Source organism: Nicrophorus vespilloides, unplaced genomic scaffold, assembly GCF_001412225.1.
Source record: "Nicrophorus vespilloides isolate i.1.1-1 unplaced genomic scaffold, Nicve_v1.0, whole genome shotgun sequence".
NCBI classification, from domain to species: domain Eukaryota; kingdom Metazoa; phylum Arthropoda; class Insecta; order Coleoptera; family Silphidae; genus Nicrophorus; species Nicrophorus vespilloides.
The window spans coordinates 1-19,544 of record NW_017098730.1 but is presented as its reverse complement, the minus strand read 5'-3'; the positions used below and the strand labels follow the sequence as shown (position 1 = coordinate 19,544).

The 19,544-nt window shown below is 35.9% G+C and overlaps 3 protein-coding genes across 9 annotated transcripts; 1 reads left to right on the top strand and 2 right to left on the bottom strand.

Moving 5' to 3' along the window:
* Positions 1-2,181: 2,181 nt before the first annotated feature.
* LOC108563073 (phosphatidylethanolamine-binding protein homolog F40A3.3-like) lies at positions 2,182-3,237 on the top strand. 3 transcript variants are annotated; one of them, XM_017921643.1, is made up of 5 exons: positions 2,182-2,285; positions 2,420-2,481; positions 2,540-2,663; positions 2,724-2,937; positions 2,995-3,237. In XM_017921643.1, the coding sequence occupies exons 2-5, from the start codon at positions 2,422-2,424 to the stop codon at positions 3,131-3,133; spliced, it is 537 nt and encodes a 178-aa protein (XP_017777132.1). In that variant the 5' UTR covers positions 2,182-2,285; positions 2,420-2,421; the 3' UTR covers positions 3,134-3,237. The 3 variants fall into 3 exon arrangements, with proteins under 3 accessions (XP_017777132.1, XP_017777129.1, XP_017777131.1); XM_017921640.1 differs by having other exon boundaries at positions 2,185-2,285; positions 2,352-2,481; XM_017921642.1 differs by having other exon boundaries at positions 2,191-2,285; positions 2,342-2,481.
* A 496-nt stretch (positions 3,238-3,733) lies between these two features.
* On the bottom strand, positions 3,734-8,040 carry LOC108563072 (alpha-1,6-mannosyl-glycoprotein 2-beta-N-acetylglucosaminyltransferase). 2 transcript variants are annotated; one of them, XM_017921638.1, is made up of 7 exons: positions 7,649-8,040; positions 6,210-6,616; positions 5,883-6,124; positions 5,525-5,822; positions 5,230-5,337; positions 4,176-4,390; positions 3,734-4,107 (listed from the first exon to the last, which is right to left on the bottom strand). In XM_017921638.1, the coding sequence occupies exons 2-7, from the start codon at positions 6,594-6,596 to the stop codon at positions 3,897-3,899; spliced, it is 1,461 nt and encodes a 486-aa protein (XP_017777127.1). In that variant the 5' UTR covers positions 6,597-6,616; positions 7,649-8,040; the 3' UTR covers positions 3,734-3,896. The 2 variants fall into 2 exon arrangements, with proteins under 2 accessions (XP_017777127.1, XP_017777128.1); XM_017921639.1 differs by lacking the exon at positions 5,230-5,337 and having other exon boundaries at positions 7,649-8,038.
* An 881-nt stretch (positions 8,041-8,921) lies between these two features.
* LOC108563074 (solute carrier family 41 member 1-like) lies at positions 8,922-14,715 on the bottom strand. Of its 4 annotated transcripts, none has more exons than XM_017921647.1 (9): positions 14,547-14,715; positions 11,276-11,384; positions 10,979-11,191; positions 10,549-10,922; positions 10,343-10,487; positions 10,136-10,282; positions 9,925-10,075; positions 9,660-9,865; positions 8,922-9,599 (listed from the first exon to the last, which is right to left on the bottom strand). In XM_017921647.1, exons 3-9 carry the CDS (start codon positions 11,112-11,114, stop codon positions 9,268-9,270), a joined length of 1,491 nt encoding a protein of 496 aa, XP_017777136.1. In that variant the 5' UTR covers positions 11,115-11,191; positions 11,276-11,384; positions 14,547-14,715; the 3' UTR covers positions 8,922-9,267. The 4 variants fall into 4 exon arrangements, with proteins under 4 accessions (XP_017777136.1, XP_017777133.1, XP_017777134.1 ...); XM_017921644.1 differs by lacking the exon at positions 14,547-14,715 and adding an exon at positions 13,538-14,163; XM_017921645.1 differs by lacking the exon at positions 14,547-14,715 and adding an exon at positions 11,654-11,905.
* Between the last annotated feature and the right edge of the window lie 4,829 nt (positions 14,716-19,544).

Sequence of the window (19,544 nt, the reverse complement as noted above, 5' to 3'; positions counted from 1 at the left end):
CACATAAAAAGAGAACCAAGTGTATATTATAAAATTCTAATTTACTGTTTTAAAGAATAATTCTTTCGCTTTTGTGAGCTCATGTTTACGAAAATACAAGCCATTATCTAAGTCGTTGTTTTCCCAATTTATTTGTGAAATACCAAAGTTTGTTAATCAATTATGAAGACACCGTTGGAGCTACAAATTAACATTTGAACTCATTTTAATCCGTGTATATTCAAGATCAACATCCATTTATAACATTATTCTGGGAGCTCAAGTTTACTAAAATACAGGCCATTATCTAAGAAGTTTTTTTATTCAAACAATGATAAGAATTAATTATTTTTTTTTAAAAAGTTATATTAGAGATTTATATCAATTTATTTATTGATATAAATCTCTCCGGCCATTCTACCCCTTTCGGGTTTAACAGCCACCACAAATTTTTGTTGGTTTTTCGGAATTGAACCAATCGACCTTTCGTATCAGATTTTCGTGATACAGGCGACCATAGCCACACGGCATCTAAGAAGTTGTTTTCTTATTTGCTCAAGTCACCAATGTGTATGTTTGGTTGCTGCACTATAGGCGCAAAATAAATATTCCATTTTCGTGATAGCTAGTGCCATCTGTTAGCAATATAGCAAAGGTTGTAGTTTCAGGCATTTTGGCGCTGTCATAAAATCCACTTGCGTTCTAATTTTAATAAACAAACATATCAGAATAGTGCTTGAATAAATCTTAATTTGCGAAAACCGCCAACTCATTAAATCTTAATAACTTTCTTATTAATTGACCAAAACTAATGTATTTTGTAGCAAATGAAAGCGAAAATATATTTTTTAGCACAGTAAATTAAATAATTATTTTAGCACGTAATTAGTTCTAATATATATGAATATAACCATTTATTTAACTATCTCTTTTTCAATTTGCTGCAATACCTTTACGTTTTTCTAAATTAATTGATTACTACTCGTGCTAACTAAACCTTCGAATACGCAAATAATAGAGACAAATAAAACCTTTCCAACGACCTAACTGCCGGCATTGTTGTTTGGTCTACTACAAGTTATCAAAATAAAACATTTTAATTTCATTCTCAATTCAATTTGTCTAAATAATTACATCATCGACCACACAATTTAAAGCTGAATACCACACCTTTTTAACGTAACCTGTAGAAATTGGAAAAAAAAGTTAATAGGATTTTCTAAAAAATCACTGTTTCGTTGATATCCCGTAGTGCTGGATAAAAAAAGTTCAAATGGTTTTTACGGTTTTTATTACAGAAAATACTACTTGTGCATTCATGATTAAGATGGTGCACTTCAGTTTTTCTCGAGACGAATTCATCGAATTTTCGTTAACAATATTACATTAGTAACTTGTTGACATGAGCGTAGATGGCGACCTACGCAACTTTTTATGAAACAAAAGTTCCGAAATGTTCCTTATATAACACGCAATAGACGTTTTCTCCGATTTTTTTTTCAGATTTTTGTGAATTTTTCAACAACCCTTTAATATAATTATATCATCGACCACATTATTTAAAGCTGAATACCTCATCTTTCCAACGAGCCTATTGGCATTTTCGTGCTGTTGTCGAGTCGCTTGCTACGAGCTGTTGAAATTGGAAAAAAGTGAATAGGATTTTCTAAAAAATCACTGTTTCGTTGATATCCGACGAGTTTTTAAGTGTTTTTTTTTATTATTTTATTATTTTTATTATTACGTAACTTTTGTTGCATTTCATGATTGCGTAGGATGGGCTCCATCCTTACATAACTTTTCATGAAAAAAAAGTTCCAAAATGTTCTTTATGTAACACGCAATAGACGTTTTTTCGACAACCCTTTAAGATAATTATATCATCGACCACCTTATTTAAAGCTGAATACTTCATCTTTCCAACGAGCCTATTGGCATTTTCGTGCTGTTGTCGAGTCGCATGCTACGAGCTGTAGAAATTGGAAAAAAGTGAATAGGATTTTCCTAAAAATCGCTGTTTCGTTAACATCCGTCGAGTTTTCACGCATTTTTTCTTAATTACAAGAAAATTACCTCCCGAAGAATGGATATGTGTAGAAAATATTTTACAAGATCCCCCTGGGCGGATTAGTTGATAAGAATAAGTGTTATCAAGATATGTGCGTCAATGGAATATAACTGGGTACAGAGCACCATCTGGTGGAATAGTGGTGAATCTATGGATGATCAAATAGGAATCATTGCTTGAGTGCCGGATTCCCATCATTTCATTCCTTGGATCCTCTCTTGCTCTTGATAACAGTTAGGTAAGTGAGGAAAAATTGTATTATTGTTGCGTCGCCCGTATGTGTGTGTCCAGCAGTTTATTTTAGTTTAAAGATGCTTTCAACCGCTTTAAGAACACAATTCAAACCTCGTTACTTTTCTTCACTTGTTAAAGCGATGGAAAAATTGGAGGTTGTACCGGACGTTGTTGCGACAGTCCCCAAGGAGGTCGCCGAAGTAAGTATATGCGGGACATCGAGATCCTGCAATTGCATGAACTGTATGATTATTGCAGGTTAGCTATGCCAGTGGAGCTGTTGTGAACCTTGGCAATGAGCTAACACCAACACAGGTCAAAGATATTCCCAATGTCAAGTGGACAGCTGATAACAATGCCTTTTATACGCTGTGCATGACAGGTAATTACCGTTAATCAAATCAAATGCGATCTCTATGCATTCAGCTATTGCATATTGTAGATCCGGATGCGCCTAGTCGCAAGGAACCTACGTACAGGGAATGGCATCACTGGTTGGTAGGAAACATTCCTGGAGCTGACATCTCCAAAGGTGATACCCTATCCCAATATATAGGTTCAGGACCACCAGAGGGTACCGGTCTTCACCGTTACGTGTTCCTTGTTTACAAACAAGCTGAGAAGTTAAACTTTGATGAACCAAGACTTACAAACACGTGAGTTCAGGGAAAAAAAAAATAAAAGAAAAGTCAATAGTTTTAATAATTTTATAGTTCCGGCGACAACCGTGGTTGTTTCTCCATTAAGAAATTCGCAGCTAAATACAAATTGGGTGAACCCATTGCTGGAAACTTCTACCAAGCTGAATGGGACGACTATGTTCCCATCCTTTATAAGCAACTTGGAGCTTGAGTAGATTTCATTCGTTTTTTTTACTACCTTTACTGTTTTTTCTGGTATAAACATATAAATAAAGCCTTGTTCTTTGAGTAGGAAATTAAATGTAATAATGCTTACATTTGTGTGTTTTTTTTATTAAACTCAAAAATGTACTTATAACTTACTGAGCTAAATTATAAGTACATGTATCACATATTAGTATAAAATTAAAAATAATAATTTAAAAAAAAAATAACAACATATTACAAATATTACAATGCGGCAAAAATGTTTCTATTTTCCATTGTTTATTTTTATTTGGCAAAAAAAAACAGAATATTAAATTTATAACGATTTGACTAGACAAACGAAGAAATAAGCTGTGGTTCAATTCAAACGAGGCTCCAATTCCGTACAAAATATTCTGAGGCCGAGCGAACGCCGCCGCGGTTGGACTAGATACAAACTTTAGTTACTCTTCATATATATATATAATTTTTTGTTTGTTTATTTATATTTTTCTTCTTCCTTTCTTCTTCATTTCACTTAAACCGATTATTTCTCTTTTTCTCCATCATAGAAAATATATTAAAATAGATTCTTATTAATATTGATTAAATCTTATTCACTTACGAATATCTCTTTAGGCAGCAAGCACTGATGTATGTTCGTGCCGTTATTTAGTACCAATGAAAATAAGAAATCAGTCCCGTAACTCTCGAATAAAATAAAAAAGACAATATAATAAAGTACTTTCGGTGTGATTAGGCGATGAGCAAGAACATTCTCCTTTCGACTATCTTAAGGTCATTCCCATACACAGCATGTGATCCCTGCGATCCCCCCATCCGCCGTTGCCCTTGCGTATCTTCTGCTTCTTCAACGGCGTTACGTAAGTTAGCGTCATGTAGTCGGGATATAAATGCCTCTTCGCCGATTTCAGTACCTTTTGTACTTTCGATATCACCGCAGTGGACTCGCAGTTCTTTTTCTTGTGGTGCACACCGCTGAAAGTAAAGTAAACTTAGAATTTAGTATTAGAGGTGGTGGAAGAGGTTTGATTAAGGAACGTTACCATTCGCCAATATGGAAGACTCTTGGGCCACGAACGACCATAGCGTGTAATTTCTGTTTCAAGCAATTCTGGGACACCTGTTGCAGCGACCAGTCCCAATTATAGTCGTCGTACTTGCAAAAGTAATCTGCGCAACCAACTATTTTCATCCAGGTGGTCCTGTTAAAGGCCATACCCATGTTATGCTTGCTACTTATCCACGGTGTAATCTCTACCTAGAAAATTACCAAAAGCGGTCAGAGCAGTCTGATGGAAGACATGCGACGTCCTGCATACAAATGTAAATATATTTTTTTATATATATATATATATTAAAAAAAAGGAAATCTACAATGAGGACACACCTACAAAACTTTGCATCACAAATTCATATGAGCTCTTTTCCTCGAAATATCTTACGGTTTCTTATGATATTTTTATACACATGGGCACACACATATAAACACAAAACGACAATAGGAATAGAAAAGGAGAGTGTCCGCGATACGGCGTGATGATTCAAGGATTATTTCGGTGTGTGTTATTTACGTGATCGTGTCTTGGAAAATATGCGTGTCACAGAGAAGATAAATAGAGAGTCAGAGTGATTAACGCGGATGACTCTGTCTCTCTGAATATGTGCAACGGAGAGATGATAAAGAGCTGATAGAATGTGAACAAATATAATAAATTCTGTAAGATGTGTGCTCTTTTTGCTCTCTCTCTCTGTTTCTGCGGTGAGCGCTGGTGGCGCGCAAAAATCTGGGTTCAATGGATCTGGAAGTCCTTGACGCCTCAAATTTCGCTCCCCTGCTCCCCCTCAGGATAATTTACGAATGATAAATGAATGCTTCTAAACTACGGACACATTTTCACAGGCAAAAGCAGAAACATGCAAATATGCAATGCGATCACATAAACAAGCGCGCATGTATGATAATAATTGTAAAAATGTATAATAACAATAATAATAATAATAATAAGAACAATATCAATCAACGGAGGTTTCGCTGCCTTTTAAAATAATTATAAAAATTAATCGAAACGTTTCTAAGAACTTTCTACGAAAAGCTACCTTTTGTGAGTGCTGATATAATGAAGGCAGCACTTGAAATGACCAGGAAGGTTGTACTTGGCCTGCATTTACAACACTTTGTTGTTTCATAGCTCGCAATACCTCCTTCTGCAATGGTATTTTAAGTTTGGTACTAGTTAAAAATTCGTCATGAGAACAGTGCAGACAAGATGGATGGAGTTAAGCGTAAAGCAATAGTCATTTCAGTTTTGTCTAAACGATTATTAGAGTATAGAGATAGGGTGTGAGTGTTGTTAATTGAGTAATTAGAGAAATAAAAGAAATTGGTTCTTACTTTTCCGTAATAATTATACGTCTTTAAATACGTCCCTAATGATAAAATATTGCAGTATCTGCACGACGCCTTACATGTCCTGTCCATCAACTTAAGCACGTGGATGAAGTCTTCAGCGACGAAATGATCCTCTTCCAGGAATACCACCAGACCAGTGTGGTTCCTGGTCACATCCAGTTGATTGAATACTCTGTTTGCCTTCCACCACCAATGGTGTTTGGTTTGCGTGAACTTGGCTTCTCTGTAATGGCCGTACAGATCAGGAAACAGAGCGTTATTGCAGTTCCTGATTAATGCTCTAAAATTATAAAACCCATTAATGCCTATCGCTTCGCTACAAAAGACCATCGCCTTTTACTGTTCTCGTTTGATGTCCCGCGGACAATCGTTCGGATCTTCTCCTGGAAACTGACTCGGATGGACTTGTATACTGTACGGGTAAAAAATTTGCATCACTTTGCAGAAGTCGATGCTTTGTACTAGGGTGTTTATTTCCTCGTCATATATATCGTGCGAAAAGACAATGAGGGCTTGAGAGATGTCGCGAGCTTGCGCCAAGCTCACTATGAGATGCCTCAAGTACGTAATACGATCATGTATCTAACAATGAGCAAAACAAGCAAATTAGTATCGATACAATTTGTTTCTCTCTTTGTATACCGAACAATTTGATCTAACTCTTTACCTGTACGACGATCACAACTGAATCATTTTGTAGGGATCCAAACAAATCTTCGTTGTATACAGTTTGCTGTAGATTGTACAATGCAATGTTGCGTTTCATTTCGGATATGTTGAGGGCTTGTCTGTAGATAAGGTTTGCTGTAGTACCGTTCTGATGGACATGCGACAGGTTGCGAGGACGAGGCGTGAGGAACTTGTGGAGACCCGATGGTACCATGCTGAGGATGGCTGCTGAGGAGTCATTGAAATCGCCGCCAGAATCTGAGGAGTCCCCCAAGCTTAAGAAGGCAAGTTGCAGAAGGGCGCAGATTATCACTACGATCATCAGGATGCCAGACCACGTGGTTGGGAACCGACGTCTCCCGATGAGGGTACGTCCTCCGCTCATGATGTGGCATACCAGCCTCACTGGAAACGAAACCATACATTATTAATTTATAGTCAATCGCCGGCAGCAAGAAAAATCGACGTGTTGTAACATTTCTTCGCGTCACACGCGATCTTTGAAAAGCCCAATCAATATTCAACGCAGCGCATTTTTCCGTTCAATAATAATAATTCGCGCCGCGTTTCATCGAAAGGTTAAACGATGTTAATACTTGAAAACAACAAGATGCTCTTTGGCAGCGTGCGATCATCAATCGATGATTGCACTACGTTGATTTTATAATGGAAACTATGTCAACGGGTATCGTTTCACACACAAAAAGATCGATAGTCACTCTCAATTTTATAATCAGGATTTACATGTATATACAGTAAGGACTCTTACTTATTAACGAGTTAATCGCAAAACTCACGAACTTAGAGTTGCGTCTAAGCGTCGATACACCGTAAACAATACATTTTTCGCGCGCGTATTTAATGACAATATATGAAACTTTGTTATCATAACTAAACAAAACAAAAAAAAAGACCTAATTACGATCACTGACAGGATTCTTAGGTAAACAGTTTTGAGTGATTTGTGCCGATTTCGTTGAGATAAGCTTTAGTAGCAGGTGAGACCGGAATGCGGGACCTCGTTTTGGCCAACTTTCTAATTGTATCACCGAAATAGTATAATAAAGTGTATGGTTTGCAAGTTGGAATTGTTCCGAGGGTTTGTAGGAAGGAAGTAAGGGTTGCAGAAGACCGCCGCGGACAGAGGTTCACTTTCTAACGGGTCTGTTCAACGAGTGCGAGTACGTACACAATTTGCAGTGGCCTTCCGAATGTAAATACCGATTCGTGACTAATTGTTTACAATACCTGTCGGTGGAACGAAATATCTGTAAATAATAGAAGGAGAAGTCCGCTGGAAAGTCGAACGCGCAACGAGGACAAACATCCATCGCAATTAACCGCCGGACAGTTGTCAATTATGTAATTGCAGCGGGGCGCGTTTCGTAATTTCATTAAGAGCGCGACGTAACGAGCCGCACGGGCTTCTCTTCTCACCTATATCCAAAAATCGATGCCGGCGGAATTCCTGCGATTCATACTTCTGCCGTCTGCATCAATCCTTCGGGTGCTGATGCCATTTCCTACGGATCGTCAACTAAGGGATGGACGAGCTTCCGGATCCTGGATTCTTTTACACGAATTAGAGGTTTGCGGTCGTTCAGCGGGGGCAGCGTGTGTTTTGTCGTATTCCCGAAGAGCGATGTTCTAACGCGGAATGTTCTTACGTTTTTGCGGTCTACTGCAGTTCTGCGCGTTCGTTCAGATTGTCTCGTCGAGGCCGCGGAGGCTGCCCCACTGTTAAGGCCGACCCCCATTCACATTAATTTAGGTCCTTTGACAGGTTTTTCCATGCCACTACGACATCTGTCGACTCTTGCGTAACAAGAACAGCTTACGATCGATCGAGGGAAAGTCGAGGGTTTTCCCATACACAATAGCCTCCTTGAATTCGTTTCAGCTTCAAGTTGTACTTTTGGAAATAAATCATAGGTGTCACCCTGTAACTAATCCTAATTAACCAAAAACAATTAATTTTATATCTATGTAATTTATTTTTTTTATTAAAATTTAGTTCCAGTTATCGTCAACAACGACAAATATACAGTATTTATTAGAAGTGGAAATAAAGTGAATCAAATAAAAACATAAACTATTTCATTTTTACAAGAAATGAAGTCTACTAAAACGGTTTTTTTTTAAATTTTATTCAACCATACTTAAGTATGATTTGCAACTGAAAAACATTGTTTTTCTGATTTGCACTATTAGAATTACGTAGAGATCTTTCATAATCCAACTAATAATACTTTATCAGCAATATAATTTGTAATACAAAAAAAAAACGTGGCAACAGTATCTGTGTTTGTTTAAGTATTACTTAGGTAATTAAAGAAATGCTTGTGTTGCAATAAGTTTGGCGGTATTCTTAAACATATAGTTTGAAGTTTGATAATATTAACGTAGTTGACATAGAAAACAAATTATTAAAAAAAAATGATTGAAAGCATTCGATTCGTTTTTTTTTTGGTATGACTAGTGACATCTTTGAATAGTGCGAAAAGTCGTTTCATTTTTATAAATATGGAAGTGTTGTACATTTTAATGATATCAATTATTTTTTACGCACGTTCAATGATAATACAAAAAAAACGTTTTGAATGTAAAAATCATATACAAATTTGTTCACAAATATTTGTAGTCAAATTCGATTATATAACGTAAGAGGGACATGCAACAAGCTGCGTCGGTTGCATAATAAAGAGTTGAGTTAATGGTTCACACAATTTCTTTATTTTCATTAAGTACATAATACTATTCACGAGCGTGCATTGTTGGTACTTAGAAGCTTCACCTCGTGAATCAGCAGCCATTATGAATATCATTCAAAAAATAATAAATTATTAAAAAAAATCAACTAGTAAAATAGTAGTTAGTGTGTCTTAGGACTTTGGTATGGAATAGAAAATATTAGATATATAGATAAACAAAATGTAGGAATGGAAGATCGGAGAACTACAAATTAGAATATATAAAATAATTCATATAAATATTTAAAAAAAAACAAATCTTGTCGAGATTGTGCTTCCATTCTCAACAAAATTTCGTGAAATTTCTCATATGATCGGCTGATATTCACGGTTGATGGATCTCAGGAACATGAATGCTAGAAATAGGAGTGTGGATCCTAATAAGTCGCCGAGAGCTGTGAGGTACGGGATCGCAGAGTTGTCTGGATCAATCTTCCATCGCCACATGGTGTGGGTCAGGAGGTGAGCGATGTAGAGCAACAGCATTATCTGGATCAAGCCCACAGCTAAGTAGGTGAAGACGAATTCCGGTGTTACCGTTGATACTCCGTTGTAAATGAAATCGGCGACAAACACGAATACCGTCTGACCGGGTATTGCCATGATGATCAGCATCCTTGCAGTTTTAGCAGAAAATACTGAGGAAAAATAATTGATTATTAATATCAAAATTAGGAGTATTTATCTATGATTATTACCTCCTTTGAAAAGAGCAGTCCACGGCATTACCCACCAGCGGGTATGAGGTGGGAAAATTCCAGGCAAGGATGTTTGATGTAACATGGTTGATATTCGACTAGATTGTACGGAAACCAAGTTACCACCAATACCATTGATAATAGGTTGGAATACTACAAAACCTTGATAGTCGTCAACTGCAGAATCCAGAACTAGACCACCCAACCTAAAACCCAAAATGATTATTAGACTAGTTCAGATGAAATAAGCAAACATATCACTTACCCACTAATTAATAAAGCTACTAATACTGGAGTCCAACCATGGGTTAATATCGGTCTGGTGTATTCATTCTTCCTTACAACAAAAACCCACAAAGGAAGTGCGATTAATAAATAAAAGCCTAAAATCATGTACAAAACCCAAGTGTGGCTATCTGCAAATTTATGAATCAGTATTAATGATTTGTTTATTTACAAAGTTCGATTATGCTTACCATGTATTTTGTACAGAAGTCCGGCGATTGTCGAGAGCAGGATCAATGACACAATATCCCCAATACTTGCAGCCAGAGGAGTTGCTAAGTTGTCCGGGTTCACTTTGAGATGGTGTGCCAAAGTGATGACAGCGATCAACACCAGGTCTAAATGCGAAAGGATTAAGTAAAACACGCACAGGGATTGCGATGTGAATGTCTATTTACCCAATATGAAACAGGATACTGTAGCTGTGACTACACTAGAGGCTGCCAAGAGGATTGCATCATTGAATACGAATTTTCCAATCATTACTGCAGATACGCTCACTGCAAATACAGAGACTAAGCAGGCAGCCACTATAGCTTGAACCTTTAAAAAAAAATTATATTAAGTATCTAAAGTTGTGATTGTCATCAAGAAAGTATCTTACTTGGACTAAGCTTATGTTGCCTACGATCATCTTCAATATTTTTTTCTTTGAGGTCATGTTTCCCAGATTTGCCTGCGTGGAGAGACGCGAAGCCAGGCACATATCAAGATTGCCTTTGAGGCCGAGAATCGAAGGTACCAAAATGAAAAGCGCATTTACATTCCTAAATACTTCGTGCTCCTGGACGTTGCCCAACACAACTCCAGCTCCAATAGTCCCAACTCCGGCAATCATGAACGGTATGAAGATCTGAAGAGTGACAGAATACCACTTCTCCTTTTTCAAGATATAGTCGGAGCTCGCTTGGGAGCTATTGGTGTGCTGAGTAGAACCCATATTTGAATTGGGGAGAGATTCAACTTTAATTACAACTCCTGAAATTATTAAATATTTGTAAGATCATCATTTCTGGTAGGTTTTCAATAATTACCATCGGTATCCTTGCCATCGTCGACTAGCCCTAGTATAGTTGAGACAGTAAACTGCTCAGAGCCCAGTGAGCTCTGACTCATCGTACTATCAGGTGTGTCGGTGTAACGAAACTCTGGATCCTTGTTGCCCGCCATGGTTTTTACACTACTTTCCGATAGGTATCCTTAAAACATTTATGTTGATCATAAATGTTAAAACAGGATAAGATCCGCTGCAATAGAAACAATACAAGTTAGTTTTAGTACATGATTAAATTGCGTACACATATCAATTGTACAATTGTTTTAGAACTTACTGCTTTACATTGATGACGGTTTAATTGTTTCGTTGGTTCACTGAATTGTACACAAGCCAGATCCCTTTTTCGGTGTAGTTAACCCGGAGGACGTTCAAGGTCGCAGAAGCTAAAACCAAAATTGATCATTCAATTAAAGACAATCGGTTCCCTAATAAATAATTAGAGTTTCGTTTTCCAATCGCACACACGCACACTGAGCAGACAGACGGAGTTACGAAATCTTGGACTACATCGCTGAAACTGTCGGGAGAATCCAGCAAACTCAAGGCACGCTATCGCCAGTCCACAGTAAAAAATGCGAGCGATAGCGCACTCACACACATTTCGCACATGCTTTTTCCACAGCGATAATGGATAATTTGACAAAAAACTTACACTTTCTATCTCCAACTCTCTCGCACTCTCAATTACAAAACGTGCATCTCTTTTAGTACTATGTTCACTTATTGTTTGGCATTCCCTTCCTATTTCTTCAAATGTTTGAGTTAGTTTCGCACGCAATACAATTGCTAACTAAAGTCGGTAATTTCTGTTCAAACACGAAGGTCGCGAAACACAGCGAAAACCGTTTCGAAGACAGAGCCGCTTTGGTATGATACCAATCGCGAAATGGGATGGAGATTCAATTGCAGCATACATTTATACCGCAGATCGGACGCGAAATATTAAATCATAAAACTGTACAGAAACAACAAAAAAAAAATGAAACAAAAGAATATAAATAAATAGTGGAGAGGCAGAAATAAAAAGAGAGACAGAGATTTTTTTTTTCTTATAATAGTGTAATAACCAATCGATTTGAAATTGTAATTATCAATGGGCGCCGCAGGCTTCTTTTTCCGTACTCGGAAATTTGCTTTTTCGTTTAGCACGATCTCGAAATTTTTCGCGTTGTTTTGTAGCCCGTGTCCGTTTTTTTCGCGATCTTTGCACCTACTTGAGGGGGCAACATTGTATTTAGGGATGCGATAAGTAGATCGATTTCCTCAAACGATACGAGATCATCAGACAATTGACCTTAGCTTTGGGACAGCTGTGGTTTGGTAGAGGAGGGAGAAAGACATATTTTTAGTAAATGAAATAATAATTTAAAAGATATACAAAAAAAAAATCATTGATCTCTACTTAAGATTTCTCCGAATTCTGGCAGGACTTTTACTCCCGAGATAAGCTCCGGGCATTACGTAATACCCATTGTCTGTAACTTCGTGATGTTGAATCGGAATGACTCCTTTTTTTATTATTATTATTATTTCATCGGTGATTCTGCGTTCATCCGAATGGGGGGAATTACTGGGTTCCTAGACCTTGGTCTCAAACTAATTAAATCATAATCGGCTTAATGGCCTGTTGTGTCATTAGACGATCCGCTTTTGGTCATGGGGAAAGTTGATGGAAGATGGTTCATCTCTCGGTACATCTTTTTCTAAACGTTTTTTTGTCGCCACGGTGATTGAAAATATTAAATCACGTTCTGGCCAACTACAAAGGGATCACTCGCAGCGATAAGAGGTTTCTCGTTATCGGAAATAATTGAATTTAGAACAAGGCTGAGAAAAAATCAATTATCAATATTCATTACTCCTTCGAGTGGATCGCAGTGACGTAAAACGAAGCGCCCCGGTATCCGTCAAATAAGGACGAATATTCTAAGTGCGAGGGATTAAGAACCGTGCCTGGTCTAGTGTGGTGTGCAAAGAACAATTTCTTTTCCAATATTTTTTTTTAAATACATATTTTTACAGTACGAAATCCCCCCCGTCGACATACACATTATCGCATTTGTCACATGCCGAATCGATACCGAAATGGAAATTCGTTGATAAAGTGATTACGGTTTCACGTTAATACAACATTCAATCACTTTACCGAACACGAGCTGATAACGGATGGAAGAAGAAGACACCTATGGTTATTGTTTTTCCATCGGCGCGGAAACGGATCAAATTTTTTTTTTTTTTGAAATTACATAAAATGATAATAATAAAACATAAAGAGTAAACTATATATACACAATAAAATGGTTTTATTTGCGTCCATAAAATCTTTTATAGGCGTGAAGTCGGATTAAGCGATAAAAGACTTCAGCTCGCGACAGGATTTCAAATTATTATTTTTTTTTTAAATAAATTTGCGAAAAAATTTTGTTGAAATTTGTTGAATTCTTGTATTTATTTGATGGTATGGAATGATGGTGCGTTGCCACGAAGAAGCGTAGTTAGGTGACGCCATGTGATTTCTTCACATTTTTGTACTTACAGAGTGGAAACTTTATGGAATTTTGCCAGGGTTGATAGGTTCAGGACCTCGGTGTAGAAGATGATGTACGGCTCTTGGTAGCACTTTTCACTGCAGCTCTGTGTCCTATACCTGAGGACGTCCGTTCCGTACAGCTCCAAACTTGGCACTTGGTACTAGCTTACCGTTACTGATAAGTAGCAAATTCTATAACTATGATCGGCGTCAGTCGCTCCGCGGTTTGATGATGATAATAACAGCGTGATACAAATGAATGGGTGGCTGCTGTATTTATTGGAGCGCTTTATCAACCATCTCCTCTAGACGCGAAACGACCAATAATAATAATAAGAACGAGGCAACGAACAAAAAAAGAATATATATATAAAATTGTGCGTACGTCTGTCAGTCTGTGAGCAGATACCGTTGATCGCGTTGCGCTGTTTGCTGTTGGCCCACCGAAAAGGGTCCAAGAACTGGGAACGATGAGTAGGGCCTACCTTACCTGCCTACGCAAAGACCCTACCAAGAAAAGATCACCATCGTCAATACCAACCTTCGGCATTTCCAAAAACCAAAACGCGTTCCTCACGAAATTCCCCTACCGAAAAGCTGAAGAGAAAAACAACACCATTCCCCGACTTTATGCAAATCCACGGCGCCATATCGCCGCAACGCTTTCAGCAAATTAAGCATCGATAGCATCTCTCAACCCCGTTATCACTTTCCAATTATTTAATTAATTGGCAATCAGCGTCGTACACTTGATTTCACTTTGCGTTCTTTCAATAAAACACAATTATATTTTGTCGTCCGACATCGAGGTAGGTCAGTGCCCTATGCGCCCTCGTTGCGCGTACATCCACTTCAATTTTTTTCAATTTTTTTTTTCAAAAAACGGATGTTATCATCGATCTATCGGATTAGATTCCAAGATACGAGATTGTCATCTCGTTATATATAATATAATGTATATACATATATATTATATATATATATATTAACTCTATAACATATTAACTTGGATTACCTTTGGTTTGCAAGCATCCGTCTCCGGTGTGCTTAAGCTCGAAACTAAGCTGAGTAGGCGCAGGCCAACGTAATGAAATCACAGCACTAATTAATTAGTCATTAACAAACTAGTTCGGTATCGATTTCTTAGCGTAAACGAAAATAATAAACAAAGGTATAATAATAAGGAATGCCGACACGACACCTGTCGATTCGCACAAAAAAATAAAAACCGAAATCAGCGTGAGAACGTCTTCGTTATTTCAAGCAGCTGCAGCAACTGATGAGGCGAAACGATTTCTTGAAACGATTTCGTAGGAGTATCTTTATGGCATGCAGATAAGGCCCCGGTTTTCGCAATCCAAGATGTTTTCGCAAATCCCCTTTGTTTTCTTGTTGTTTCGTTCGATTGTTAATTCGCCATCGCGCATGTATTCAACAACGAAAATGTTTATTATGAATATATTTTTTTTGTTATCGTCCGCACATTTATTCCCAATCATCGAACGAAACCGCCGTTACTCACCATACCACCATTGTTTCGTATTCTGCTATGCATTCTTTGCCCGGAAAATTGTGTTCGACAAGTATCGCTGATAAGGACGAAAGGAAATTTACGGTCTAACGTGTAAAGAAGTATTTCTGAAACGATAAAACTAAAAAAATAAAAACTTCCAGGAAGTTGAAATAGTTAGGAATGAACAACAACTAAAAAAAAATAATTATAAAATACTTATTATGGATTTCTCAACGCCGTAATTAATGATTTGACTACGAAATTAGAAATCGACTCACCTTCATCGTTATGCTCTGATTGCGTCCTTTTTTTTAAATTCGTGCAAAATTTTCTCAAAAATTCATTCACTGAAAGAAAGTACTTATCTAATCTAAACTAAATGTAACTTTCTTCTGCTTCCTCCTAAAAAAAACAAATCTATTAATAAATCCTGAAACGCAATCTCGATTAATTATTAATAATAAAATCTGATCGGAATACTCGAGTAATCAACGTAATTATTATTAAATGCAAGAGATACAAATCTATTGATATTACGCAGATGTTCTATAAATACAACAACCGCGAATTGATAATGCGTGGTAACGGAAAACCGCAGTATAATCTCGAATTCAGTGTTAAACCGAATATGGGAATACCTCAAACCTAATAATATGTACTTAGAAGAAATAGACTGTTTCAAATACGACATATGCGTTGTAGTTTGATTACACAGATTAGAGCTGCTAATTCATATAGCAAGTATGGAAGAATGTTCCGGGAAATATGATAAACAAAGCTAAGCATTTTGCGGTTTGTCATAAAAATTGTTTGCTAAACAATAGTAAACGTTTTTTAATTTTCCACCAGATTAATATTATGATGTTTTCATCAAATTCAATTAGTATTTACAACATGTTTGTTATTATATCTTTGAAAACGAATTTTATATTTTTTTTTTCGCCTTTATTGGAGCACTTGCGCCATTCTGCGCGAAGAATTAGCAAACGTATTTATAATTAAGAGAAACTTTATGGAAGGTTCTTTGGTAAATCCATGATATCAAACTATCCCGGGAAGTCCCCTTTCTCTATCGACTTTATTTAGCTAAAGCAATGAATTAAATGCTTTTGTAAATCCATTACACATGGATTTATTTGCAAATTTCTGCTTTCAATCCTAAAATAATCTATTGCCTCATTATATACTATACCGACGTAAACACAATTCCCTGGCAACGCCTCTCTGTAACACTTGTTGAGATTCATTAGCTTATTCAAAGCTTATTCCAAATATACTTGTATCATAACGGAATTGAATTTGTTAATCAATATAAATTTTGGTGAAACCATAGTAAAATTTCATTGATCAAAATTAGAATCTTAGTAGAATATAAGTTAATGAAAATATTATTTTAGATGGACTTAAATAATGATTATGATCTTACAAAGAATCTAAATTGAAGTTTCGTTGGATTGAAGTGCCATAACCGAAATGGGTTGGTCAATGATCTTGAGTTAACTGTAGATAAGAGAATACATCCGCGAAGCGAGCGGAAGGATGGAAATACCCAAGCAAGCAACTGGCGAGTTGATTTCAACTCTTAATTGGAACGAATGTATCGATCGTGTCGAAGGCGTACGTACGCACAGACAGCATTGGGAAAATATTGTTCCCAAACAGTGTGGATAATTGCGTAATGAGTGGAAATTCATGGCGTGCACGTACATGTACTGACTTGAAAAACCGACGAACTGAAAACGATGAGTGTACACCGATAAATGGATTTAGCCGGAACAGAGAGTAATAACAAAAAGTGGAAAAACAAAGCGGACGAAGATAATTTTTAATGAATATAACAATAAAACTAAAAAAAAAAGTTTGTCCGAACAATCATCATTAATTAATAATAGCATTTTGAAACAACTCATATTTATAGGAAACAATAAAATTTGGGTTTAAACAAAAAAATAAATGCGTTTTTCCCCTTAGAGGCGAGCTAAGTAAATATATAAAATTTTCGAAATCGATTTCGCTCCTTCTAATATCTAATCGCCGCATTAATCAGCTAAAATTGAGAAAACTTTCCTAGTATTACATTGTATCGTTGTCTCCGGGCACATAAAAATTAATCCTTTCGATTTATATATATATCCTTTATATAAATTTATTACTTATGGTTATATACGTGAAATGTATAGATTTCAGAGCGCGTCTTTCGAAATAGTCAGAATTGCAAAAAAAAAAAAGAAAATCAAGGGGTAATTTGTTTGATTTCAAGTAATAAAATAAAGTCGTAAAGGTCACAGTGATTGACTTTTCAAATACTTCAATTTGTAATGTACTCTTTTATATTTTATTATCGCTGTCATTAAGATGGATCCAACGACTTATATGATATACGCGGTGACCTTGACGCGATTTTTTTAAATATGTTTTTTTTTTTTAATTTTGAGAATACACGTGCATGTCAACTAAATCCTATTAAAACAATGGTCAATGGTCGTGCAATTCCGACTGTCATTCAATGTAATGACAACATTTTTTTTTTTATTATTATTGCTCAGTCAGCATATGAAGTGGAAATGATTCTAATTCATGGTGAAATTCTATTTAAAAAAAAAATTGGATTATTCAAAACCATCTGAAAAAAAAAGAACATGTTACAACGCTAAATCTATACATAAAAAAAAGTTCATGAAGACATAAAAAAAATTGTCGTTAAGTTAATTTTTAACATATTTAATATTATAATTATATAAAATGACCTTGGAAAAGTTCTTAATTCGTGGTTCAATTCGATTATTCATTTATCTGAAAAGAAATGTTTATAACGCTAAATTTATTATTTTACAAAATGAGATTTTTTTTTAATTAATTAATTTTGAAATTAATTTAAAAATTGTGCAAGTCCAAGTACAAAGGAAAAAAAAATGTGTAAGTAATAAATAATTAAAATAAAGACTTTGAAAACCCAAAATCAAGTATTATGGAAATTATGCAAAAATATATTCTATAAATAATAATAATTACGGTTAAATGACAATGTTGTTATTGGTACTATTTTGTATATAAATTAATGTATTTATGTTTTGATAAAAAACAAATAAAAAGTTTATTTTTTTGTTTTCTCTCATTCCAAAGATCAAATAACCGACTCGGTCGTATGTTAAGGTCGGAATGAGAATCGCTGACGAACTTCAATTAGGTTCAATGAAGTCGCACTGCTCAGAAAACAAACATTAATTAAGCATTTTATTATGCCCCATTCCATTATTATCGTTATTATTTATTTACATTCGTTTCATTTCAATTTTATTATTTTATTACAATTATTTGCAACGTTTCTAATGAATCCGCAATTTCAAAATACTCATCGATTACTTATATTTATTACGAGCGTGCATGCATTGCACTAGACGGAAAGATAATGGAAACAATAATGCAATTCGTACGAACGCACACAATGTAATAATAAATGAGTCTCGCAGATACGCGGATTATTCACCAGATAATCGCGCGGAACTCGCGGTTACGCAACTGGAACCCCTGCGATCGCCGCGACGCTTACGCAATCACTCAAAGTAAATCCCTATTGAATTCAATCAATGTGCTTCCATAAAAATAGAACGTCTCACTTACCTGACAGTTACGTGAGAATGTCGACTCATTATCACTGCTTTTTTTTTTGTTGATTTCATACATGTGTGTATGTATATATACGCGCCAATGCAATTACTCCGGTTTTGTAAGCATCTCAGATAAGAAGACACTTCAATCACTGAAAGAAAGCACTGAAAAAAAAAGTAACAAATCGGACACAACAAACAACAATTCTCTCCAAATATTTCTTTATTTAGTTTTTTTTTTGTTCTCCTTACGTCTATTAATAATAATAATAATACATAATTATTTGCCACTAAATCGTAGTACGCTTAGCAAATACAAATACAATTTATCATGTTTACCATTTTGCATCATGTCTCTGTTTCATTTAACTTATATAATTTTTGCTCCATCGATCATCTCAATATATATATTTATATATAATACTCATTTCTGAATATATGAAAATGTAAAAAGATTTACTACAGAGTTTCATTCATTTATTTATTACAAATTTAATAAACAGCCGTGGCGTAAACCCCGATCCTCCGAACCGTGCCAAAAAATTTTGTTTTAGTTATATTTATTTATTTTTTATCACCTTTAATATTTAATAATCTTAGCAATTGTCGTCATTTTGATTAGGTAATGAGTCCATTTCCGGGCGGGTTTCGGTATAGATGAGGTTGCGCCACCGCCGACGGTGGTATTTACAGATTCATTTATTATAAATTTTATTACTATTATTAGTTTTCTTTTCTTTTTAGTTGGTTCAGCGCGGCCGGAAGCAACGGATCCGATTTGTACAATCCAAACGTCTTCATTAGTAAACACAAACAGAACTGTATAGAAAATGCGGTTAGTTGTGTATGGTTTCTTTTTTTCTTGGTGCAGAACCACGTGGTTCCCGGCTGC

Excerpts from the sequence above, each read along its gene's own strand:
- LOC108563073 (XM_017921640.1), top strand. The coding sequence starts at position 2,359 with ATGCTTTCAACCGCTTTAAGAACACAATTCAAACCTCGTTACTTTTCT. Across the intron at positions 2,482-2,539 it reads TCCCCAAGGAGGTCGCCGAA|GTTAGCTATGCCAGTGGAGC; the intron begins GTAAGTATATGC and ends TGATTATTGCAG. Across the intron at positions 2,938-2,994 it reads GAACCAAGACTTACAAACAC|TTCCGGCGACAACCGTGGTT; the intron begins GTGAGTTCAGGG and ends ATAATTTTATAG.
- LOC108563072 (XM_017921638.1), bottom strand. The coding sequence starts at position 6,596 with ATGAGCGGAGGACGTACCCTCATCGGGAGACGTCGGTTCCCAACCACG. Across the intron at positions 5,338-5,524 it reads CGTATAATTATTACGGAAAA|AAGGAGGTATTGCGAGCTAT; the intron begins GTAAGAACCAAT and ends ATACCATTGCAG. Across the intron at positions 4,108-4,175 it reads GTCTTCCATATTGGCGAATG|CGGTGTGCACCACAAGAAAA; the intron begins GTAACGTTCCTT and ends CTTTACTTTCAG.
- LOC108563074 (XM_017921647.1), bottom strand. The coding sequence starts at position 11,114 with ATGGCGGGCAACAAGGATCCAGAGTTTCGTTACACCGACACACCTGAT. Across the intron at positions 10,923-10,978 it reads CGATGGCAAGGATACCGATG|GAGTTGTAATTAAAGTTGAA; the intron begins GTAATTATTGAA and ends TAATAATTTCAG. Across the intron at positions 10,488-10,548 it reads GCAACATAAGCTTAGTCCAA|GTTCAAGCTATAGTGGCTGC; the intron begins GTAAGATACTTT and ends TTTTTTTTAAAG.